Below are 21,321 nucleotides of genomic sequence, written 5' to 3' on the forward strand. Positions count from 1 at the left end.
CCAATGGTAAAATGAGAAACGTTACAATTTTTTGATATCTAGTCAGAATTGTTTTATTGTTGATAAATAATTAAAAATTTCAAATGTCTCGTAAATCAGCCGTTTTATGGCAGAAGAATATGGAAATCAATGGCGTCAGCTGGTTATGATACTATATAATTAGTAATGTTTCGCAAGAGACAATTTTCCCAAAATTGGTGATTGGTTTTTGGGACGAAAAAAAGAAAAACATATGAATTATTAGCGATCTTCTTGATCGTAAATTCATTCTCGCTTTGTCTTGGGGCGATTCTATTATTTTGTTTAGTATAATCGAGTCAAATTTTTGCTGCAAAAGTAATATTATTATTACAGAGAAAATAAAGTTATTAATTACACCGTCCGTGTAAATCACGACGAATCTATCTTGCTATAAGTTTTTATATTTTCCGATAACATTGAGCGATAATATAACAACGGAAGACCAGTGCAAAAGTAAAAAAGAGATATGGGTAGCAAAATTACCTAATAATGTGATCTGTATTTTAACCATAGTATCCTTATAAAATTAGTTTCTACGAATTATGAAAAACGACCAAAGAGAGGTAAAGTGGCTTGTTTATTTTTCCAACACACATGACATTTCAGAGATACAAAATACGATGACTATATTAATAGCAATATTTAAGCTTATTTGTTGTGTGTATGTTGTGTGCGCGCGTGTGTGTACGTGTGAGTGTGTTGTGTGTGTATGCGCGCGTGCGCAAGACTTGTATGCACGTTTAGATGTGTGAGTGTTGAGAAGCAAGAGAGGATGAATCGATTATCGTCGTACGAATCCCTTATATCGATCGAAAAAAAGATGATAATGTTTGATGGAAATATATTTGTGTTTGTCGCTAAGCGAAGAGAAAAAAAGCAGACATTTGTTACATGTACTAAGAACACAACAAGCGGAAAAAAAACAACGCGAAGCGATGTTAAGTGACAGACTCTATATTCAGATTCTCTTCTGTAGGTTTCATTAAAGTGCATTTCTTGTATGTTATTACAGTATTATGGTAGAGCATAAGAGAATAAACGAATGCAATAGTAAAATGCGTTTGTGATTTCTATTTCCTTGCATTAATTTTTCAGCTCTTATTGAATACAACGCAGAATGTGTTAGGTAAGAAAAATATTACTATTGTTGTTATAAGTAAATATAAATAAATATATATATATATATATATGTGTGTGTATGTATGTGTGTGTGTGTGTGTGTGTGTGTGTGTATCTCTACTCTTTCTTATATCTCACGATAGTTACATTTTTTCTAAAATATAAATTTATAATGTATATAAGTATGTAACACGTAAGACTTGATAGAACTTGCAAGAAACTGGAGCAGGTATTCGAATACTGCGCGCTTTTGCATTCGCTGTGCGGCGCACAGGTGTCGCCAGCGTCGCCATATTTCGAGAATTTCTCTCATGGTTCGTTCCACATTGTCACCTATGTGTATTATCCACATCCCACTTACGACCTGAAGGTCCGTCCATTCTAGTTGCACTTTTCGCACCAAACCAGAATAGATATATGCATGGGTACGTTCGGAAGCATTATTCGGATGCACTCGCCGCGTTAGAGTAAGAGAGATACTAGAGTGAGATGAAGGGAGAGGGCCGAGCATCCGGGCGACGTTCTCGAACATAGCCCCAGGGTTCTGCGGAGAAAAGATGCGAAAATAAAGTGCATGAAGTGCAACGAAGACTTTAGTTTCTGAGTCATCCGATCAACCATTTTGTATCGTTTGAAATTTTGCCGACTTATCAATCGATCTGCGTAGCACGTCAGCGTTTTTTTCACCACTCTCATTGGTCGTGATTCAGCAATCTGATCTTTTTGATTCTTGCGTAACCAGAGTTGTCGCGCAGTCAACAGCGAACGATCGACCTCGATAGCCGGTTCCGAGTGATCTGCGATAGCTCCAAAATGACGGTGAAAGCGGTCTGTGTCCTTCAGGGCGAGCCTGTTAAGGGAACAGTGTACTTTGAACAAGCGGTAAGCTTCGCTAATTTTTGCCGATTCATTGATTAAGTTAATCAGCTACGTCGAAGTTTTCTACTCGTCGAATCTCTCATTATAAATTGTCATCTCGGGTTTATTGCATTGTTAATTAAAGAGGTTTTTGCTAATTATATCGTTTGATTTGTTTGGAGGAAAGAAAACGTTACAATTTTAAACGTTTTTACTCATAAATTTTCTGTAGAGTATCCGTTTCAATTTTATACATGTATATTCAGGACAATTTGAGAACTATGCAGGAAATCTAATTAGACAATTTAACTCGTTGCCTTTGATTAAAAACTTTATTTCTAAATATAATAAGTGTTTGATTGCAGGAAGGTTCAAATACGGTGAAGGTGACTGGAGAAATTTCTGGCTTGCAGAAAGGCCTGCATGGTTTCCACGTTCATGAATTTGGCGATAACACCAATGGTATATATCTTAGAAATATAATTCATACATTTTATCATGTCACTTACATATGATTTAGGCATACTGAAGAATTATTGCAAGATTTATAAATCTGAAGTTTTATACAAAGATTGTTGGTTTATAAAGGTACCTAAAAATAGCTTCTTAAAATTCTTTTAAATATGTAAATCTATATTTTTTATAAAATATTTTTACTGAAATCGTATATTTTATCAGTTTGATTGCATTCAAACTATTTTTGTTCTCTGTGGAATCAATAAAAGGTCAGTTGAAACAAATTAAAGAATATATGTGACATCAATATCTGTTTATTCGATGATAATGAGGAGGAGGAATGAACTTATATGTGATATGTAACCCTGTAATATGTTTCCGCTAATTAAAGATTCTTTAGTAAGTAACAAGTAGACTTTTCTGACATTTTTGTTATAGTTTTTAATTTTCAATACTGGTCATTTTGCATTAAATTAATAATTTTTTAAACTCAAATGTATATAACAAATGTAAAAAATGTATATAATACAATTGACTCACTTTGTATAAGAGTATTCTTGTTTCCCTTATAGGTTGCACGAGTGCTGGCGCCCACTTCAATCCACTGGGCAAAGAACATGGTGGTCCGAGCCATGCTGAGCGTCATATTGGAGACTTAGGAAATGTGGAGGCCAATAGCGATGGTGTTGCTAAGGTCAACATCACTGACTCCATGATTCAGCTGTGCGGATCGCACAGCGTCATTGGACGAACTCTTGTGGTACATATTAAATTTGTCTTATATTCATTTTAGAGTAAAATAAAAAACAAGCCAATTTTTTTTTTTTTATTAATATTAATAAGTTCTTGCAAGATTAGTCCGTGTTTCTTCAAGACGCTGTAAGAAACGCAGTTACAAGCTAAATGTTGTAAAAATTTGTATTTTTCAGAGAAATATTTAGTTGTGTGTATGTGCTCAATTATGATTTGTTTATAATGTGAAGAATGATTTTTTCCAATACTGTATATTTTATTGTTATATGTTTAATTCTTCATCTTCTCTCATCACGTCGCTTTACATCTGGTTTTATATTAATTAAATTTTAATTGTATAGGATATCTTCCTTCTCGTTTTATGTACCCTTCTTAATTACCTTTCTGTAACTAGGTCCATGCTGATCCAGATGATTTCGGTCAGGGTGGTCACGAGCTCTCGAAGACTACCGGCAACGCTGGCGCTCGTCTTGCCTGTGGTGTTATTGGCATCACGAAAACACAGTAAATGTGTTGAAGATGATTCGAAAAGTTGAAGTATGAAGGTTATATTAGAAATACATTATTTTCTTACGATTCTTCGGTTCTGAGCTCAGCTATGTAAAGCTTAGCTCAAATGTCATTTCTTATTTTTTGTAAAAGCGATGAGAGGAGTTGTTGGTTTTGTTCTATATGGTAATACAGAAGAGAAGTCAGTTATTTGACTAATGCATGTTACTTGTGAAAGATAAATAATAAAGACTATATCATTTTAAAGATGTATCACTATTAGTAGTTTCTTAGTAGTAGGTAAATCTATGTTATATATGATGATATAAAAAAGTGAGATGACGTTAAAGGATGTGCCAACTACATAAGAAATCAGAGTAATAGAAGTGATACTGTTATAAAAGCGGATCAGGCTTCCAAAGCTTATCTATGAAAATATATACTTATGAAAAATGTTTATAGAAAAATCAGTCAAATGTTTGCCCAATACTTTATCCATTTAATTTTGTCCATTTGCTCTAAACCAATCTATATTTCTTTTCAGTGTAAGCTCCAAATTTGTCCTGCTTGCCTCCTTATCAGTCCAGAAATTCATACTATAGTTATACACATTGTTCATTTCTTCGTATCTACTGACTCACTTGTGTACTGTAACGCAGAAAAAATGTACTATCTTAATGACCAGTACATGCGAAAATATGCTGACAGTCCATTTACGAATTGGTCTGAATTACAAATCTTATCTCACCTTATCGTGCCGATCGATGATGGTCGATCATCGTGACGCGCTTACACTCCATTGTTGGTATCGCAGGCGGATACATCAATTCGCGATACAAGTCGCGCAATTCGTATTTATGTCGCGAATAAATGTGCAAGATGGACCGAGAGCCAGTGTCTTTGGTTATTTGGATAACTACGATGACAGTAGTTCGGAATTCGACGATACCGAGGAAGAGAGGTACGTATTCCGAAAATTAGAGTCCCCAATATCGCTGCGAATTCTCATGGGGAAGGACTAGATAAGTTAGAAGTAATTAAACTAAACATGTATCGATAAATGAATAAAAGAATAACGTGGGATAAACAATGATGTGTAGTGGAAAAAAAAAACTGATTCATGGACTATAAGCGAATTATTCTCAAGAAGCTTCGCGAAGATAAAAGTACGGTAACACGTTTATGATAAGATCTTGATTTTGGCCATGTTCCATGAAGCTACGAATTACCGCGTTGCTAGGCTTAATATATTCCTGTGGAGTTAACTTTGAGGTTTAAAAATTATAGATGAATCGTAATCTTTACTTTTTACAAAGAAGAATTGAGGGTTTATTTTTTATAAAGCAGAAAAATTCTATTTCGGCAAAACTGGATCCTGCAAAAGAGACTATTTTGTGGTTACAAGAGAAGAAGAGGGGAAAAGAAAACTTAAAATATAAAAAAAGATATAAAATGTGATATAGGTGAAATAAGATAATGTAAAAATTATAGTTAAAGTTATAGTTTTTTGATTATGTGCACTCTAGTTCGCAGAAGGACATTCCACCGTGGGATTTGTTCAAAACCTGCCCCTCCCCGTCGAGAGACGGATCTATGCAGAATAATAGTTTCTTCCAGAAGATCATTTGGACAATAAAAATACTCGTTTATGGCTTGCTATTTGCCATAGTTTTGTGCGGTACTATCGCAGCTAAATCAGCTGTTTTATTCGCTACTTCGCAGTTGCAGAAGAATAAGTTACCCTATTGCGATTATAATCAAGGTAAGATTTTAATATCGAACGTATGTAATTTACACTAATTACAAACGATGCATACAAAAGCTTCTAGATTTTGAAACCTAGATTCTTTTTTAAACTTGACAATCCAAAGGATTGCGGAACCTTCAATTTGTGCGTACTTGTGAAATGTTGAAGTTATAAAATTAATGAAATTTTGCTGTGGCAATCTGTGGCATCTTTCAAAGGCTGCGTTTTTCGATATTCACTGTCAGTGTTGAAAATCGATAGTATACATAAACTATAGATTTTCAGCGCTGGCAATGAAATTTTGCAGCACAACCAAAAGTTCAAATAATGTCGGATAAAGCACAACTTGTGGAAATGAAAATTAATTAAGAAAGCAAATTCATTGTGCTTTTGTTTCATTATTGAAAGATTGTCCTTGAATTTTATCTTATCGTTGGTTAAGATTCGATTATGTTATAATTATATCTTCCATTCTATTATCATTCTGGTACAGCGAAGAAATATTCTTATCAGAAGTTTTTATTTTACATGAAATTTCTGATTTTCTTAGAGTTGGGAGGACGTGACTATGTAACAGAACATACCGAAGATGGCCGTATAAAATGGACCTGGTGTCTGATTTTGATATTTCTCGTACCGGAATGTATCGGTCTGTTAGACGCTTTATGGCATTTTTTCTTCAAGAAGAAACCTAAAATGCCAACAATACCAAGCATTCTGTTCCTGATAATGATGGAAACAGGACATACGATCGGCTTAGTGCTATTGACCTTTGTCATTCTACCGGATATTGGCGCGGTGCAAGGCGCTGCTATTTTCTGTTGCCTCTGTTTCGTGCCGGCATTGTTAAGTAAGTTTGATTGTCAAGTCTTTTATAAAAGGTGCACGTTAGTGACCGTTGCTCAATTTAAAACGATGAAAAGTGCACTTCTATCTCCCACTTGCTAATTCAGTCGTTGAATTCTGATATTATTACCCAACAGATTTGCTTTCGCAAAACAGGAAGAATCGGAATTTGACATCGAAAAAGTTCACGTTGTTCATCGTTTTCGACATACTGTCATTGGCTGCACAGCTCAGTGGAATGTTCTTATGGCCTTTGATTGAGCACGACCTTAATAAAACTTCCAGATGGATCTTTCCCATTACATTGCTCTTATGCTCGAGTCGTTGGTGGGGTAACTTTGTATCGTTTCACAGTAACATCGGTACGTGCAAATCACACGTAGAAATTTACGATAGAAATCATATGAAAAATATCAGAATAAAAAGTAAAATATCTTTAAAAGTATTCATTTTTCGATCTTACCATAGTACTTTTATATGTAGAATGAATAGAAAAATCAATTAAAAAACTATACGATTCTATTAAAAAAAAAAAAAAAAAAATGGAGCTGATCTTGAAAAGACCTTGAATTACTGACTATATAACGAAGTCACCATCTTATGTATCTTTCAAAATGCTATAACTTTTGTTCGAAACATTTGTTTTGTAAAATGTAACGTTTTTTTTATATATTTAAGCAGATTTTTTAAAGCGGGTCACCCTGTAGTATATATTACATACTCATTCTTAACATGTCCGGTTGTAATTTTTTTTTAAGTAATACGTTATTGCTTAAGAGGATCCCGTCCTGTTTTGTCGAAAATTTGTTAATATTATACTCGTTACTGGCTGTACAGAATAAAAAATCTTTGAAATATTAAATATCACGAAGTTTACTGAATTAAACTGAAAACTGCGTATATTAAGGTCAATCGAGAGAGTATTTCAGCAAAATATTCCCATCAGACTATATCATTGTGTCGATCCTTGCGGCTTAATTACCGTGAATGACAAGACAAAATATTTCAATTGAAATTATTATTTATTTTTAATTGCTAAAATAGGTCTGGTGCGTCACCTGTCGTCTTTGAAAAAGAATCTTGAAGCAAGTCAACACATCATACAAGGAGGAGTGTCCATTTGGAGGGCGTTCGTTTTTATCATAGGTACTCTCATCGTTAATGTATGCCATGGGGTAGATGTCGAAGACTTCTTCTCACCCAAATTTAATGAAGCATACAAGATCAGGCTAATCTCTTCTGCTAAGGGTGGTTCTCAAGACGAACATGTCTTCTCCACTTATTTCACCAAAGTCGTGTGGCAAGAAAATTCCTATTTTTTAATTGTAAACGATTACACACCTTTTTATGTTTTGGCGATTCAAGCTATCTGTGCAGTAGTGATATATCAGTGTTGTAAGTACTCGCTTAGACAGCCAAGTCTTCTGTAATCACTTTGTATAAACAAAAATGAAACCTAAGGAATGCCCCGAAGGAAGAACTAAATCCTTAGATTCCAACAATTTCAGGTAAATTCGCCTACAGGAGTCAGATGCATCAATTTGGTTTCGCATTCCCAACGTGTCTAGTCAGTCTCGGGACAGTATGTTTGGCCATAACATTGTGCACCGTCAGGAACAAAAACACTTGTGCTTTCCATGATGTCGTGCCGGACTACCTTTTCTTCGTGGATGTAATGTTCAAAGATTGGACCGGGTTTCTTTCCAATTGGTATGTTTGGTGTTGGTCGATATGGCTGTTGTCGCAAATATGGATCACGATGCACCTCTGGACCACCGAAAATGAAAGGCTAGCGTCAGTAGAGAAAATATTCTCCACGATCATTTACGATTCACTTATGATCGACCAGTGTTTAGCTTTGAACAGAAGAACACAGTATGAAAATGTTAATGAAGACGATAACAAGGACGACGATGATATTAAATTTCCAGTAAGAGATTAAAGACATTATTAATGTCACAGTTCGTCATACAAAACATTTTATTCATTCATTGTTCCATTTTTTATCGGCCGATGAAAATTTCAGAACGGTATTCTGAAGAATGGAGCTATCAGTATGAGTTTAGATAATGGAGAAATTGAACAGGAACTGGGCCATATTGATCTGGATACAACGGACAACAAGCTCAAGGATCGAGTGACGAGAATCTATGCGTGCGCTACGATGTGGCACGAAGAAAGGCACGAGATGAATCAGCTGGTAAACAGTATTTTGCGATTAGACAAGGATCAGTGCGCGATGCGCGTCACGCAGAAATATTACAAAGTTCACATCAAGGATTATTATGAGCTGGAAAGTAAGCCATTCGTTATAAGCAATTAAAGATTCAGAAATTTATATTTTAATTAAATTAATTTATAGATTATAATTATTATTAATAAATTAATAATGTGGAGCTTTTTGATAAGTGTGTGCCCGTAAGAAATCAAAATGATCTATGTATGAAAGAGATTTATATAATGCGTTTATTATATTCTTTTAATATACAAAATTAATTCTTTTCTAAAAGTTCACCTCTTCAGATCTAGAATGATAAAATTGATTGAATATATGTGAGATAAAAATCATTTTTTACGCTTCTTTTCTCTCATCAGCACACATTTTCTTCGACGACGCATTCAGCTGCATGCATGGCTGCATTGGTTCATGCGACCACGACGAGAATGAGACACAAGTCAATCAGTACGTGGAAACGCTAGTGGAGACGGTCCAAAGAAACGTGGAGAACATGTATATGCGTTCTTCGCCGCCTACCAAGTATCCGACGCCTTACGGCGGTCGACTTACGTGGACGTTACCAGGAAGAACTCAATTGATAGTTCACCTGAAGGATAGCAGTAAGATTAGACACAGGAAACGATGGAGTCAGGTATGAAACAAGTATATATAGACGCATAATAAATATATATAAATGTATAAGTAGAGGTATCTTATCAAGTTTTTGTTAAGATAAATTCTTCAAATGATCAGTATTGCTATCATAGGTCATGTACATGTATTATCTTCTGGGCTATCGTCTGATGGCGCTACCGATCGACGTGGATCGAAAAGAAATCATCGCTGCGAACACATACATTCTTACGCTGGACGGAGACATTGACTTCCAGCCGTCGGCTGTTAAAGTCCTGGTGGATCTCATGAAAAAGGATAAGGATCTCGGTGCTGCATGCGGTCGGATACATCCGGTCGGTTCAGGTATAATCTGCAAGATGAGATAAATAAACTGAACTGTTTTAACTGAAGTGATAGAATTGATATTATTGTAGTTAATTGAGCGACACGGCATTTAGCTGAAAAATTTAACGTCGACCACTTCTTAACAAATTGTTACTTGACTTGGGCATTTTATAGAAATATACGGGAGAAATATATGAGGGAAAAAACCCTATAACTTTTATCTGGAACAGTTTTCTATAAAACTTATATTTTTCGAGATATTTCGGGGTCCGAGTATTTTTTCCTCACTCAATGGTATACAAGTATATAAATAGATAATAGATCATATAGATAAATATATTTCAGTGTATTATCTGCATGGTGACTAGCACGACGACTAAGTACATTAAAGTATGTCCTCATACAACAAACATTTTGTTATTAAAGAAGATCACTTAATATCGCACCACCTAACGCAATTCCTTAAAATTGTATAATAATTTATTGTTAAGGTTTTTTTGGCTTTTAAACGAACAGGTCCAATAGTTTGGATCCAAAAGTTCGAGTACGCTATCGGCCACTGGCTGCAGAAGTCCACCGAGCACATAATCGGTTGTGTTCTGTGCAGTCCCGGTTGTTTCTCTCTGTTTCGATCGAATGCGTTGATGCAAAACAACGTGATGGCAAAATACGCCACCAAGTCGACCGAGGCCAGGCATTACATCCAGTACGATCAAGGCGAGGATCGATGGCTCTGCACGTTGCTGCTCCAAGTGGGTTCGCGGGTAAGTCGTTATCTTGAAGAACGCTAGAGAATAAAAAGGAGGGACAATATGTATGTTATTACAACTCGGTCTTAGGTTGAATATTCGGCAGCTAGCGATGCGTATACTCACGCACCGGAAGCCTTCACGGATGTCTTCGTACAACGTCGCAGGTGGATCCCCTCCACCCTCGCGAATATATTCGACTTGCTGATGACAGCCAGACTAACGAGGAAGAGGAACAATGATATCTCGTGGTTATACATTGCTTACCAATGGGTTCTGATGGGTGTGTACTTTACATGTGTTAAAACACAACGTTAATTAATTAATAATATTATTATTGATGGAAGGAAGCACAATCCTAGGACCTGGTACGATATTCCTGATGTTAGTCGGTGCATTCGTCGCCGCCTTTCATATCGACAACTGGACCAGCTTCTTGTACAATCTCATTCCGATCGGCGTGTTCGTTGCAGTTTGCTTTACCTGCAAGGAGCGCATACAGGTAAGCATAACGCTTCATAAATGCAACAGCATCGCGTTATTGATGTGGATTTTCGCAGTTATTGGTGGCCGAGATCATCAGTCTTATTTACGGGCTGGTGATGATAATTGTTCTGGTGGGAATCATGCTGCAAATAGCGGAAGATGGATGGCTCGCACCCAGCAGTCTTCTCTTCTTCATCGTCGCGATACAATTGATCATAGCTGGCCTGTTACACCCCCAGGAGTGGATGTGTCTGTTGTGCGGCGTTATTTATTACATCACTGTGCCGTCCATGTACATGCTGCTGATCGTCTTCTCTATTTTCAACGTGCACAACGTCACGTGGGGCACGCGAGAGAAGAAGAAAGCTATCGTGAGTGTTCACACGACTCCTTTCACCGATTTATTCGGAGAACTTTAGAAGGACCTTCTGATTGCAAATAAAAAAGTAATCGTGTAAAAATTGGACAGCCTGAAGAAGAACAGAGATTAACGAAGACCGGCGATTCGGGAAATGTGACGGAGAAATGGAGCAAGCAGAAGGACAGTTCGGTGGACTTTTCCTTGGGAAATCTCTTCAGATGTGTCTGCTGCATTAATACGGGGATCAGTCACGAAGAGAGGCGACTGAATGAGATTAATGACTCTTTGCAGCGAATAGACAAGCGTCTGAATTTACTGAACAGGTTTGATAAAGTCATTAATTTCAATCATGTTTGAAATATGTCATCTTGAATTTATTTCAAGCCGATTACTTCGCAGGGCCTGCGTATAATTATTGATGCAATTATCGATGCTCACAGATTAGCGCACATGGAGACCAGGGGCATTGTACAATCGTCTCCCCAACCTAATAAATACACAAGATCGTATTCGCCGATAGAAGAAGAATTGCAACAGGACATCGAGTTACAGAACATGCGAGATGACAAGAGTGAGAATGGGGATGTTGACGAAGATAGCGACGTTTTGACGCAGATGTCACTGACCTCGAGCCATGAGCCTTCCAGCTTCCTCGTCAGTCCTTACTGGCTCCAAGACGAGAGAATGCGAAAGGGTGAGGTGGATTTTCTGACGAACCATGAGGAGAGATTCTGGAAGGAGTTGATCGAGAAATACTTGCGACCTATCGAGACCGACGAAGAGAGCCAAGTAAGCACGTTTAATTTTTGTACCTCGTAAAAAGAAGAGTGAGATTAATCGACGAAAATACATTGTGTAGCAATGAGCTCTCCTACCGTCCTATGTATTATATTGTTATTATGTGTAACGTGTGTGTTTTTGTATTTTCCTTAGAATAAGATAGCACAGGAATTGACGAACTGTCGGAACGCGTATCTGCTGAGGTTCTTCATGATGAACGCCTTATTCGTTCTAATTGTGTTCCTTATGCAACTGAATAAGAACGTACTGCATTTGCAATGGCCATTGAGCATGAAGTACAATGTTACATATGATGTCCAAGGACCTGAGGTGAACATTTTAGCGATAATCATCGTGTAACATATTTTGTTAAAAATATGATTTCACGCAAATATTAAATTCATCATGGATGTAAGAATAAGTTCCTAATCGTCTGAGACTATAATTTGTATAGTCTGTTTTATGTGTAAAAAAAAAATACGAAGCCATTTCTAACGCAGAATTTACAAATCGTGGATTCACCTTTTTCTGGATTGAATTATTTCAATTGTAGCGTTTAAATTAATTTTGTAACCGTTATGTATTACATACCAATTTCTTACAGGTGCATTTGAGGAAGCAATATTTAAGGCTCGAGCCGATTGGTTGCCTATTTATTATCGGATTTGTCAGCATATTAGGCATCCAGTTTATCTCTATGCTGATTCATCGATTTGACACGTTTACCCATGTGCTTGCTAACATGAAGATCCAACTTCCTTGCTGTACTAGAGTAATCTTCAAAATATTTAATCACTTCTCCGATATTTCTTAGCTGTTCTCCTCAAATAAATATATCGAAAATAGCGCACATACACATAAATATAAAAAAAAGGGATCAGATTCTCTTTCAAGAAATATATTTATTTTATGTATGAATGTAGCCACCTCATAGTATCTTATTATCTTCGTAGATGACCTCTTTGGACGACACCGTCGATATGGATGCCAATGTTATAGTGCAGGGACTTCAACGTATGGCGGAGGATGAAATAACCGATGAGTACAAGCGAACTACCACTGCTGCTTCCAATAGGAGAAGGACTGTACATGGATTAACAGAGAATCTACAGTCGCCATTGAGGAAAATCGGGAATTTCGAAAAACTGTTCCGACGGAAGCTCCATAATCCAAATCTGTCAGGTGTGTTTTGCGTGTGAAAGCAGCATCAATCATTAAGATTATAATCCGGGTTATCACATTATCTTAAATCAAGCTTAAAATATTTCGATAATCGTGAAGCAACAATATTACCGAACAATATGCTGAGCATCCTATTAGTCAACATGCTTTTGTGTATGTAGATGCGATAGTATTTATCACCATACCTCATATTTCTTCGTATTAATTTTTTTTTTTTTTACCGAATATATTGTATATTTTGTAGGTTTATCGGAGCGTGTTTCCTCACGAATGTCAAAGGGTGCATTCAGCGCTTTCGAGCGAAGACGATCGACGATCGTAGCAAAAAGGAGGGAAACGCAGACTCAAAAATCGTGTGATATTTATGATAATAATTCAAGGAGACCGTCGGACGTTCAGCTGCCTACACAATTGAATGGCAATCAGTTTCAGTATGATAATCCGGTATTCGGGCAGGAAGAGAATGCATGATGATTTCTAATTATATTGAGGTATTAAGAAAAAAAAAGACGATATTTGTAATACTTTATTTTTTTAATCTTAAACTTACATCGGTATCAGTGCATAAATCAGATAAAATGTAAACAACAATTTGCTAAGATCTCTGTACACAGCTAGCACATCCTCTTCATGTTAAAACTGTCACTGAGAAGAATAATTCCAATATAATTATCATCTGGTGTTTTGTTTTTCGATACAATTGTTTCCACAAAACATCGTGTTTGCGTTTTTATTCGCAAATCGACAAAAATCTTTGAAAGTGAGTTGTTTTCGTTTGTCAAGCAAAGATTTAGACAATTAAAAAATTTCAAATTTAATAACTTTCGGTGGTATCAATGTCTTTTGTGGCCTTTATGCCCTCGAGATCCTGATGATTTCCCGCTGCTAGGAGGAACGACAATACGACCGGCAGCAATTTCGTCTCGATCGGCAGACTTCTCGATCTGATTTTGTGCATCGAGGAAAAACATGAGATCTCGGATTTGTTCCTTTAGGTCTACGATTTCCTTTTCTTTCGCAGTCTTTAAATCGGACACCTCATCATGCAATGCTTTGCATTTCGTTTGCCATGAAGTCTGGTTCAATTGCAGAGCCTTCCTCAGTTCTTTCTCCTCCGTTAATTCCGCTTGTATTCGTGTTAGCTTATTGATGGACTGTTGCAGACGTTTTTCCAATGCTTGCTTGTCGCGACTGAGCACGGAAAACTGCTTCTGATATAATATAAAAATATTTACTTTGTAGAAAGTTGAACCAATAGGAGGGGGAAAGAAAACTGGAAAGAAGTATAGGAGAGAGAGAGAGAGAGAGAGAGAGAGAGAGAGAGAGAGAGAGAGAGAGAGAGAGAGAGAAGTAAAAAAAAAAAGGAGAACCATCTACCTTAAACTGCGAATTCTCCTCGAGCACCTCTCCCAATTTGTCCCTCAACTCGGTCATCTCCGTCTTAGAGCGTTGTTCCGAACGACTGAGCTTTTCTTCGAAATATTGACGTTGCGTTTCCAATTGCGACGTTAATAAATACGTAAACTCCAGTTGCACCGAGTCGACCTTCTCCTCCACAGCGGCACCTTCGCTCTTGGCCTCGGTACGACCGCCTTCCACCATTTTGCCATCTTTGTCTTGCAGTAGCCGATGCACAAAATTGTCACCGACATAATCCCAGACACGATTGTTCCCCAGTTGCATCGCGTAACAGTGATGTGTATCCCGATAATGTTCAAACGCATGACCCTGATGATAACGCGAGCAGCCCACGTGACCGCAAATCAAGCAGATCCACAAGGCGTCGTTACTGGCATCTGCAACTAAAAAGTTCCAAAATGTGCAAAAGGAATTTGATGATTGAAATCAATCCCTTAATTTCTGAAAGAGTGCAAAGCATGTTAGAGGGAGCACTAGGTTTAGTAAAGTAGTTTAAAATGATCCCTTAAGCGTAGTCTACAATGGGCAGTATGAGTATGTTCATAAGAAATTGACCGATCGAATGTAAAAAGAGTACGATTGGTTAATTTCTCGCTCTTACATTTGTTTTACAAATATACAATGAGAAAACGCATTCCAAGATTTTTTTGCGTTATACTTCCAAATAAAAAGATGTATCCATAAAATGACATTTATGATCGCAAACTTGTGAAACTGGATGAACACTTTTCTCTTACTCGAGCAATCAATACGTAGTCGTAAAATTAACATTGACATGAGAAAAGAGTTTAAAAAAGAAGTATTACATTAATTTTGCGACTATTTTTGTTGATTATTCGAGTAGGAGTGTTCGTCCAATTGTACAAGTGTGCGATCACAAATGTCACTTTGTGGATATATCTTTTCATTTGAGAGTATAACGCAAAAAATCTTGGCATGCGTTTTCTCGTTTCTGACGTCATTAAACAAGGATAGTTACAGCGGAGCCTTAAAATGAATCTGGAATGTTACAGAAGATTTTGGTATTTTTTAGTACTTTTTTAAAAAGTATAAACCATGAAAGAATTAAAAAAAAAAAGAATATCTAAGACGGCAACATTCCATTTTTCAAGCGAAGAAATTAGACGGACACTTACCACATTCCATGCAACGGCTATCGGCCAGTGGTTCTGGTGTCTGAGCATATCGACAAATGGGACAAGAAGTATCACCCCACTTCACGAGGCAACTGGAATGGAAGGTATGGTTGCACAATATCGTCAGGATTCCATCCACGCTTTCGTCCATCCTTTCCAGACAAACAGGACATGATGGCAATTCTGTATGTCCACTCAAAGGCATCCCATTGTCTCCTACTTCGACTTTAGACACAAACACCATATGACAAACTACATCAGGTTCCAAAGAATTGTAGGGAGCACCGTTGAAGGTCTCATAAAATTCACTGGCTGCGCTCTAGAGTACATAAAAAAAAACTTTTAATTTTGTAACTTTGGACATTACAATTAATTAGAGATGCAGGTAGAATCATTCTCATAAAATCTGTTCTTCTTTACTGAACTGGTTGCTTACGCTAGTTTTCCTCTCCTCTTTTATTCCACCAAATCTTAACAGTATGTCTGATTCTTTTTGAGTTCTACAAGTGTACATTAGTTCAATGGAAAAAAAAAGTTCTAGTCTCAAGTATTTTCTTGCGGGTGAATTTAATTAGCGATTGGTTTAAGTATTGATAAACTTACCGATGACCTGAAGGTGATCAAAGCCATGTATTGATTAGGATTACCATCTCTAAGTATCCTAAAGTGTTGTATATCCTGATGACAAGCTGCTGTGAAAGTTAAGAGATCATGGCAGGTCATTGTTGCCGGTACTGACAACATACAGATAGTATGGCTGCGATCCGCAGCACAATGCATTTCAGTCAGTTCACTTCAACAAATAAAGATAATAATCAATATCGTGCTTTTGATTAAAATCCCTTAATATGTATACACCAAATAACAATTTTCTCTTAACATAGTCTAGTAACTTACTCCTCCTTGAAGAGGTGAATAATGCCTTTTGTGACCTCAACAAACGGATTTCCCGAGAAAAAATTAATTTGATCCGGTGATGTACAAGCAGCAGCACCTGTAATATCTCCAGAACTTGCGACATGGTTTGCGAATGAAGTTTCTTCAGAATTAGCTCTCGAGGATGAGTGTGATTTGTTTTGACTTGATAACAATGGGGTTGTACTTTCCGCTGAATTTGTATAAGTCTCCACATTGATATCTCTCGGTTCCCTGCAACCTCTCATCTTCATAGCCATTGTACCTGTATTTTGTAACATTTTTTCCCACTCTTAGAAACAAATTTAACCCTTTGTACTCGAGGGCTCCGGATCCATTTAAAATTTGTCTTCATACTCTTCAAACTCAAATGCAAATAGCAAGAGCGGAATATCCTATACACAATAGTTTTTACGATTTGTCTTTGTCCTTATGTTATGAACTGAAAGTTATTTGCATTGTCTCCATAGCGGAGCCCTCGAGTTTGAGGACAAATTTTAAATGGCTCCGCTCCGGAGCCCTCGAGTGCAAAGGGTTAACTTACGTTATTATATTAATGAACCACATAAGAAAGAAAATATTGCAAAATATTGTATTAATTTCTCGATATGACAAATAAATAACTGTAAAACATTTATATAATAGGTTAACTGTTATTTTTAGCGAATTTTAATCAACAAGGTTATATTATTAAACCATTAATGGCGACGATATCACGGTTAATATATTATGCAGTAAAATATTCTTACTCACTGGTAGATTCTTCTAATTCTAAATCACAGATCTCGATGCGAATAACGCACAAGGATACCAGAACAGCGGACGAACTCATGCCACATAATTAAATTATAGCATATCATGTTAAACATTTCCCACTGTTTATCATGCTGTAAATGTTGCCGCCATATTTGTTTATTGTCATTCAAACAGGGATAGAAAATGTAATAGATGGTGTAAATAAAGATGACAACCGTCGCTCGTTTAATGAACGGACATGAATGCACCAGCTGTTATAACCAATCAAATACAAAATACACGATATTACGATTATCAAAAGATGATAGGCAGCGAATGAAAAACTTTTGGATTTCTTGCTGAAAAAATTCCCTATTGATTAAAACTTTGTTTCGGACCATTCGACATTGGTGGAACTGCAATCAGCTGACCACTTGTCAGTTTGTTCATTTGAATTTCGTACGTCGTGTATAAAACGGTATTTGAGATTGATCAGGAAATTATATCTTGAAAGGAACAAATACTCATTTTAAGGAAGGAAGAAGGATTATATGTCGCTATTAGTTTCTGTCATTTAAATTACAAATTTATCGAGCACGGACGTAACATCATGAGTAATTTTACTGATCTACCTCAATTGTTAGGTAAGTAATAAATCATTACAAGTAAGTAATAAATCATTACGTCATATAAAGTGATATTAGAAATATTGATATTATCAAAATTAATATCTATTGCTAGTGAATTTGTTATGAATTTGTCATGTACGTACAGCTTCGATTGTACAATATCGGTAACTTGTTACATTCTGTTTACAGACATTTCTAGTATCTCTGCAATTTCCCAATCCAGCAGCAGATTCGTTGACAGAATGGACATGTCTCAAAGTCTGTTGGAATATAATTTCAGTGCCATAAAAAGTAGCAATAAGCCTGCGACCGCTCATGGATTAAATTCAGCGGAGACACTGATGAAGTCTTTAACATTATGTGAAGAAAATACGTGTGAATATATGAAAGCTAATATTATTTATCAATGTATGAAGGAAGCATGTTTGGATCATAAGAGTGTTCTGTCTAAAAATGCGGTAACCAAGTTAAAGGCATTGTTGTTGACTCATGAACTCGACAAGTACATGCATCTTCCTTCATCGCCGGAGCATGCACAAGACAATTTAACGCTTTTGGGGATTAATGATTTGCCATTGTCTGATTTAAGTTTTGATGAGAAGTTAGAAATAAAATGCTGTGTCGAAACAATGCTTCGAGAGAAAATACATGATATGATATTAAGGTACATATATATATATATATATATAAATTTGAAAGATATAATAATTAGAAAATATTTTTTTTATTCAATACATGTTAATTATACTTCATAATTCATAAGATGAATCATTTAGCACTATAACTTAAAATATCTCTATAGCTTAATGATAACATTGTTTTCTACATGTGAACAGATACGAAGCTATAGGAGGAAATGTCAAGGAAGCGTTGAAGAGTAATGAATATAACATGCGCTACAAAATCCTGGAATGTGATACACGAATAATAGAATGGAAGAGTAGAATCGAAGAAGTAACTGTGGAATACGAAAGTGCCTTGCAGAAATACATAAATTTGATGGATAAATGGAATGAGCTAAAATATGAAGATATGAGTAAAGCTTACTTGGAGAAGTCGCAACATCTGCTACTACAAGCACAAGTCGCCGAGTTGCAAGCGAAAATGACAAAACTCTCTTGCAGGATCAAGATGTTTAACGAGACTCCAACTACTATCAACGCCTTCAGACTGTTAAATCAAGCGGTCGAAGAGAAATTGAAGGCAGTCACAGATGAGATTCGCCAGAAAGAAGATTTGAAAAAGCTCTATGAGAACTTAAAAAATACGGAATACGATGAGGTGCTAAAAAATTACACGGAGCTTTGCAAAGCAATAAAAAAGAAGGAACAAATGTTGAATATGCTAAAATAATTTTACAAATAAGGCAAAGTTTGATAAAATGAATATTTAATTTAGGAAGGAGAGAAGAACGAAGAATTTGCCACTTTTCTTTTTATTTTTGGAGTTTCGTATCGATTTGTATGTTCTCTTTGACGCGATGATCGATCAATTATAGGCAATAACTCGCTAATTGTGAATTATCAGCAATTTATCGGCAGTTTTTAATCGGCGAGTTATTTCCTGCCCTTCAAATAGATTTTGATAAGTAATCTTAAAACAAATAATAATACAAAATCTCTCATTCGCTAACAGAAGTTTTGATTTCGTTTTTTGAGATGATAAGCGGTACGCAATCTTTGTCAGTAAGCATTCCGTGCTCGATGAGAAACGTTTCTACGTCTGATGAATAAAAGTCTATTCCTAGATGGTCTGTCACGTGTACGAAGTTTCCTATCAATTGTCCTTCTTTATACACTAACAAAGCTGGTGTGCCGAATTTTTTGAATCGTGCACTGAGAGCGGCGGTTGATCCTAAAAAAATTTAAGGTATTTTGATTATTGAAGAAATGCATTATTATTACGATTAAAAGAGAAATCATTAAGATAATTTGGTTCTTCCTTAATGAAGATTAGTATGAAGAAATCTGATATGTATAATTTTATGATTGCTAACGAACCTAGAATTCTGCAAAACTTTACATAAGGGTATTCTTCGGCAAGTGATATTAAGCATCCGTCCATAGCTTCACAACCAGGTATATTATTCTCGTAAATGTGGACAATAACAGTCACTGACTTGTCTTCCTCATCAATAGCCTGCAGAAAATGGTCTGTGTTCTCCAAGTTAATAATTTTTCCGAACTTGAGCGTCTTAGCTTTTGCGAGCATCTCCTTCATCCTCTGCCTTTGATACTCCAGCAGGAATTCATCGGCTAGTAAATTTGCCAGGTCTGGATCCGTCTCGTTGAGTTTCTCCTCATCCAAAGCACTGCGGCATGTTAAACTCAGTTTCTTCATTAACTGTATTCTTTCTTTTTCCTGTAATTCTCGTTTCTCTGCTTCCAGCTGTTTATACCGTTGCCAGTCCTTCAAAGAATATATTTTAAATCGATGTTAAAGTTATTTCCAGACATTATCTAGGTTTTAATTGTATTTTTTTTGGAATTAAGATTTTCATCCTTCACACAGTATCACATAGTACGTATCTTCTTCATCATACCTTTATGACTCCTTTAGGTCCTGTATTGTTGGAAGTCCCGTCCCATTCTGAAGCATATTGTGCAGTATCCTCGGTATACTTTATATCGTCAAATTCTTTATCAGATTCTCCAGTATCGTTTTCTTCATCTTCGCTGGAACTACTACAGTAATATTGTAGTTTCTCTCCCAAAATCTTATCCTCCAAAGTTGACATGATCTTTAGGGCTTTACACAGCACAAATAACAAAATATATCTATTGAACAAAAAAGTAACAAGAATTTATATTATAACCTGCTATTTAGAATGTTATTTTTGATACACGCGTATACATGTTTATATCTTATATCTGCAGCTAAATTAAAGAAACACATATCTAAAATATATTAAATTCAAAATAGTCAAATAGTAGGTTTTGTATACAGAACTTTGTTGGTTATCGCATCTGTCGATATAGTTCTCACAGCTGTATTCAAAATATGTTTCAGCAATCGGCCAATGCTTTTCTATTACAAACTTTTTGCGTATAAATTTTACTAGATCATAAGGCAGAAGAAATACGTCGATTGTTAATATACTGACATATTACACGTGTCGAGTTTGTAGATAGTTTTGTATTCTTCACGATTTTCGCGAGGCAGTTTCAATCTCAGACACAGCTTCCATAACAAATGAGGGAGTTCTAGAAATGTCAATATGAGAGAGCGATACTGCCGTTCAGTTTTAGAACTTCAATGTGATATTCTTTGTCGGTAAGAATGGATAACACACTACCAACTGATCAATAGTGGGTAAGTGAAATTTCTTGAAGTCGATAAGTTTTCGAGAATCGATAAGTTACCAGAGTCGAAAAATTTCCGGAGAGCGATAAGTTACAAGAGTCGATAAGTTCCCGGAGAACGGTAAGTTACCAGAGTCGATAAGTTTCCGGAGAGCGGTAA

The 21,321-nt window shown here is 36.2% G+C and overlaps 5 protein-coding genes across 6 annotated transcripts; 3 read left to right on the forward strand and 2 right to left on the reverse strand.

Moving 5' to 3' along the window:
- Positions 1 to 1,666: 1,666 nt before the first annotated feature.
- LOC106742421 (superoxide dismutase [Cu-Zn]) lies at positions 1,667 to 3,969 on the forward strand. Its single transcript, XM_014615339.1, has 4 exons — positions 1,667 to 2,022; positions 2,364 to 2,460; positions 3,027 to 3,214; positions 3,602 to 3,969. Exons 1-4 carry the CDS (start codon positions 1,954 to 1,956, stop codon positions 3,713 to 3,715), a joined length of 468 nt encoding a protein of 155 aa, XP_014470825.1. The 5' UTR covers positions 1,667 to 1,953; the 3' UTR covers positions 3,716 to 3,969.
- A 99-nt stretch (positions 3,970 to 4,068) lies between these two features.
- Positions 4,069 to 13,847, forward strand: LOC106742417. Its single transcript, XM_014615333.1, has 19 exons — positions 4,069 to 4,657; positions 5,223 to 5,458; positions 5,994 to 6,293; positions 6,427 to 6,651; positions 7,334 to 7,684; positions 7,798 to 8,219; positions 8,316 to 8,586; positions 8,885 to 9,159; positions 9,275 to 9,485; positions 9,984 to 10,231; positions 10,307 to 10,499; positions 10,564 to 10,718; positions 10,777 to 11,073; positions 11,172 to 11,386; positions 11,504 to 11,852; positions 11,997 to 12,173; positions 12,448 to 12,615; positions 12,797 to 13,025; positions 13,270 to 13,847. The coding sequence occupies exons 1-19, from the start codon at positions 4,374 to 4,376 to the stop codon at positions 13,494 to 13,496; spliced, it is 4,833 nt and encodes a 1,610-aa protein (XP_014470819.1). The 5' UTR covers positions 4,069 to 4,373; the 3' UTR covers positions 13,497 to 13,847.
- LOC106742418 (BRCA1-associated protein) lies at positions 13,539 to 17,430 on the reverse strand. The gene is made up of 6 exons (XM_014615334.1): positions 17,249 to 17,430; positions 16,478 to 16,760; positions 16,184 to 16,373; positions 15,581 to 15,899; positions 14,403 to 14,827; positions 13,539 to 14,236 (listed from the first exon to the last, which is right to left on the reverse strand). The coding sequence occupies exons 1-6, from the start codon at positions 17,325 to 17,327 to the stop codon at positions 13,859 to 13,861; spliced, it is 1,674 nt and encodes a 557-aa protein (XP_014470820.1). The 5' UTR covers positions 17,328 to 17,430; the 3' UTR covers positions 13,539 to 13,858.
- Positions 17,431 to 17,577: 147 nt separating this feature from the next.
- Positions 17,578 to 19,238, forward strand: LOC106742419. 2 transcript variants are annotated; one of them, XM_014615337.1, is made up of 3 exons: positions 17,578 to 17,874; positions 18,049 to 18,523; positions 18,696 to 19,238. In XM_014615337.1, the coding sequence occupies exons 1-3, from the start codon at positions 17,841 to 17,843 to the stop codon at positions 19,210 to 19,212; spliced, it is 1,026 nt and encodes a 341-aa protein (XP_014470823.1). In that variant the 5' UTR covers positions 17,578 to 17,840; the 3' UTR covers positions 19,213 to 19,238. The 2 variants fall into 2 exon arrangements, with proteins under 2 accessions (XP_014470823.1, XP_014470821.1); XM_014615335.1 differs by lacking the exon at positions 17,578 to 17,874 and having other exon boundaries at positions 17,897 to 18,523.
- An 18-nt stretch (positions 19,239 to 19,256) lies between these two features.
- On the reverse strand, positions 19,257 to 21,054 carry LOC106742420 (phosducin-like protein). Its single transcript, XM_014615338.1, has 4 exons — positions 20,809 to 21,054; positions 20,402 to 20,636; positions 19,860 to 20,268; positions 19,257 to 19,713 (listed from the first exon to the last, which is right to left on the reverse strand). Exons 2-4 carry the CDS (start codon positions 20,594 to 20,596, stop codon positions 19,481 to 19,483), a joined length of 837 nt encoding a protein of 278 aa, XP_014470824.1. The 5' UTR covers positions 20,597 to 20,636; positions 20,809 to 21,054; the 3' UTR covers positions 19,257 to 19,480.
- Positions 21,055 to 21,321: the final 267 nt, after the last annotated feature.

This window comes from Dinoponera quadriceps, unplaced genomic scaffold (assembly GCF_001313825.1).
Source record: "Dinoponera quadriceps isolate SergipeBrazil2010 unplaced genomic scaffold, ASM131382v1 scaffold754, whole genome shotgun sequence".
Taxonomy (NCBI): Eukaryota; Metazoa; Arthropoda; class Insecta; order Hymenoptera; family Formicidae; genus Dinoponera; species Dinoponera quadriceps.

What these genes read in the sequence shown, in the direction of transcription:
- LOC106742421 (XM_014615339.1), top strand. Translation starts at nt 1,954, where the DNA reads ATGACGGTGAAAGCGGTCTGTGTCCTTCAGGGCGAGCCTGTTAAGGGA. An exon ending in CAGTGTACTTTGAACAAGCG is followed by an intron (nt 2,023 to 2,363) that starts GTAAGCTTCGCT and finishes GTTTGATTGCAG; the next exon opens with GAAGGTTCAAATACGGTGAA. An exon ending in TCATTGGACGAACTCTTGTG is followed by an intron (nt 3,215 to 3,601) that starts GTACATATTAAA and finishes TTCTGTAACTAG; the next exon opens with GTCCATGCTGATCCAGATGA.
- LOC106742419 (XM_014615335.1), top strand. Translation starts at nt 17,982, where the DNA reads ATGAATTTGTCATGTACGTACAGCTTCGATTGTACAATATCGGTAACT. An exon ending in ATACATGATATGATATTAAG is followed by an intron (nt 18,524 to 18,695) that starts GTACATATATAT and finishes ACATGTGAACAG; the next exon opens with ATACGAAGCTATAGGAGGAA.
- LOC106742418 (XM_014615334.1), bottom strand. Translation starts at nt 17,327, where the DNA reads ATGAGTTCGTCCGCTGTTCTGGTATCCTTGTGCGTTATTCGCATCGAG. An exon ending in ATTCACCTCTTCAAGGAGGA is followed by an intron (nt 16,374 to 16,477) that starts GTAAGTTACTAG and finishes TATTTGTTGAAG; the next exon opens with TGAACTGACTGAAATGCATT. An exon ending in AGGAGAATTCGCAGTTTAAG is followed by an intron (nt 14,237 to 14,402) that starts GTAGATGGTTCT and finishes ATATTATATCAG; the next exon opens with AAGCAGTTTTCCGTGCTCAG.
- LOC106742420 (XM_014615338.1), bottom strand. Translation starts at nt 20,596, where the DNA reads ATGTCAACTTTGGAGGATAAGATTTTGGGAGAGAAACTACAATATTAC. An exon ending in GACCTAAAGGAGTCATAAAG is followed by an intron (nt 20,269 to 20,401) that starts GTATGATGAAGA and finishes TATTCTTTGAAG; the next exon opens with GACTGGCAACGGTATAAACA. An exon ending in AAAGTTTTGCAGAATTCTAG is followed by an intron (nt 19,714 to 19,859) that starts GTTCGTTAGCAA and finishes AAATTTTTTTAG; the next exon opens with GATCAACCGCCGCTCTCAGT.
- LOC106742417 (XM_014615333.1), top strand. Translation starts at nt 4,374, where the DNA reads ATGACCAGTACATGCGAAAATATGCTGACAGTCCATTTACGAATTGGT. An exon ending in GACGATACCGAGGAAGAGAG is followed by an intron (nt 4,658 to 5,222) that starts GTACGTATTCCG and finishes TGTGCACTCTAG; the next exon opens with TTCGCAGAAGGACATTCCAC. An exon ending in ATGATGTCCAAGGACCTGAG is followed by an intron (nt 12,174 to 12,447) that starts GTGAACATTTTA and finishes AATTTCTTACAG; the next exon opens with GTGCATTTGAGGAAGCAATA.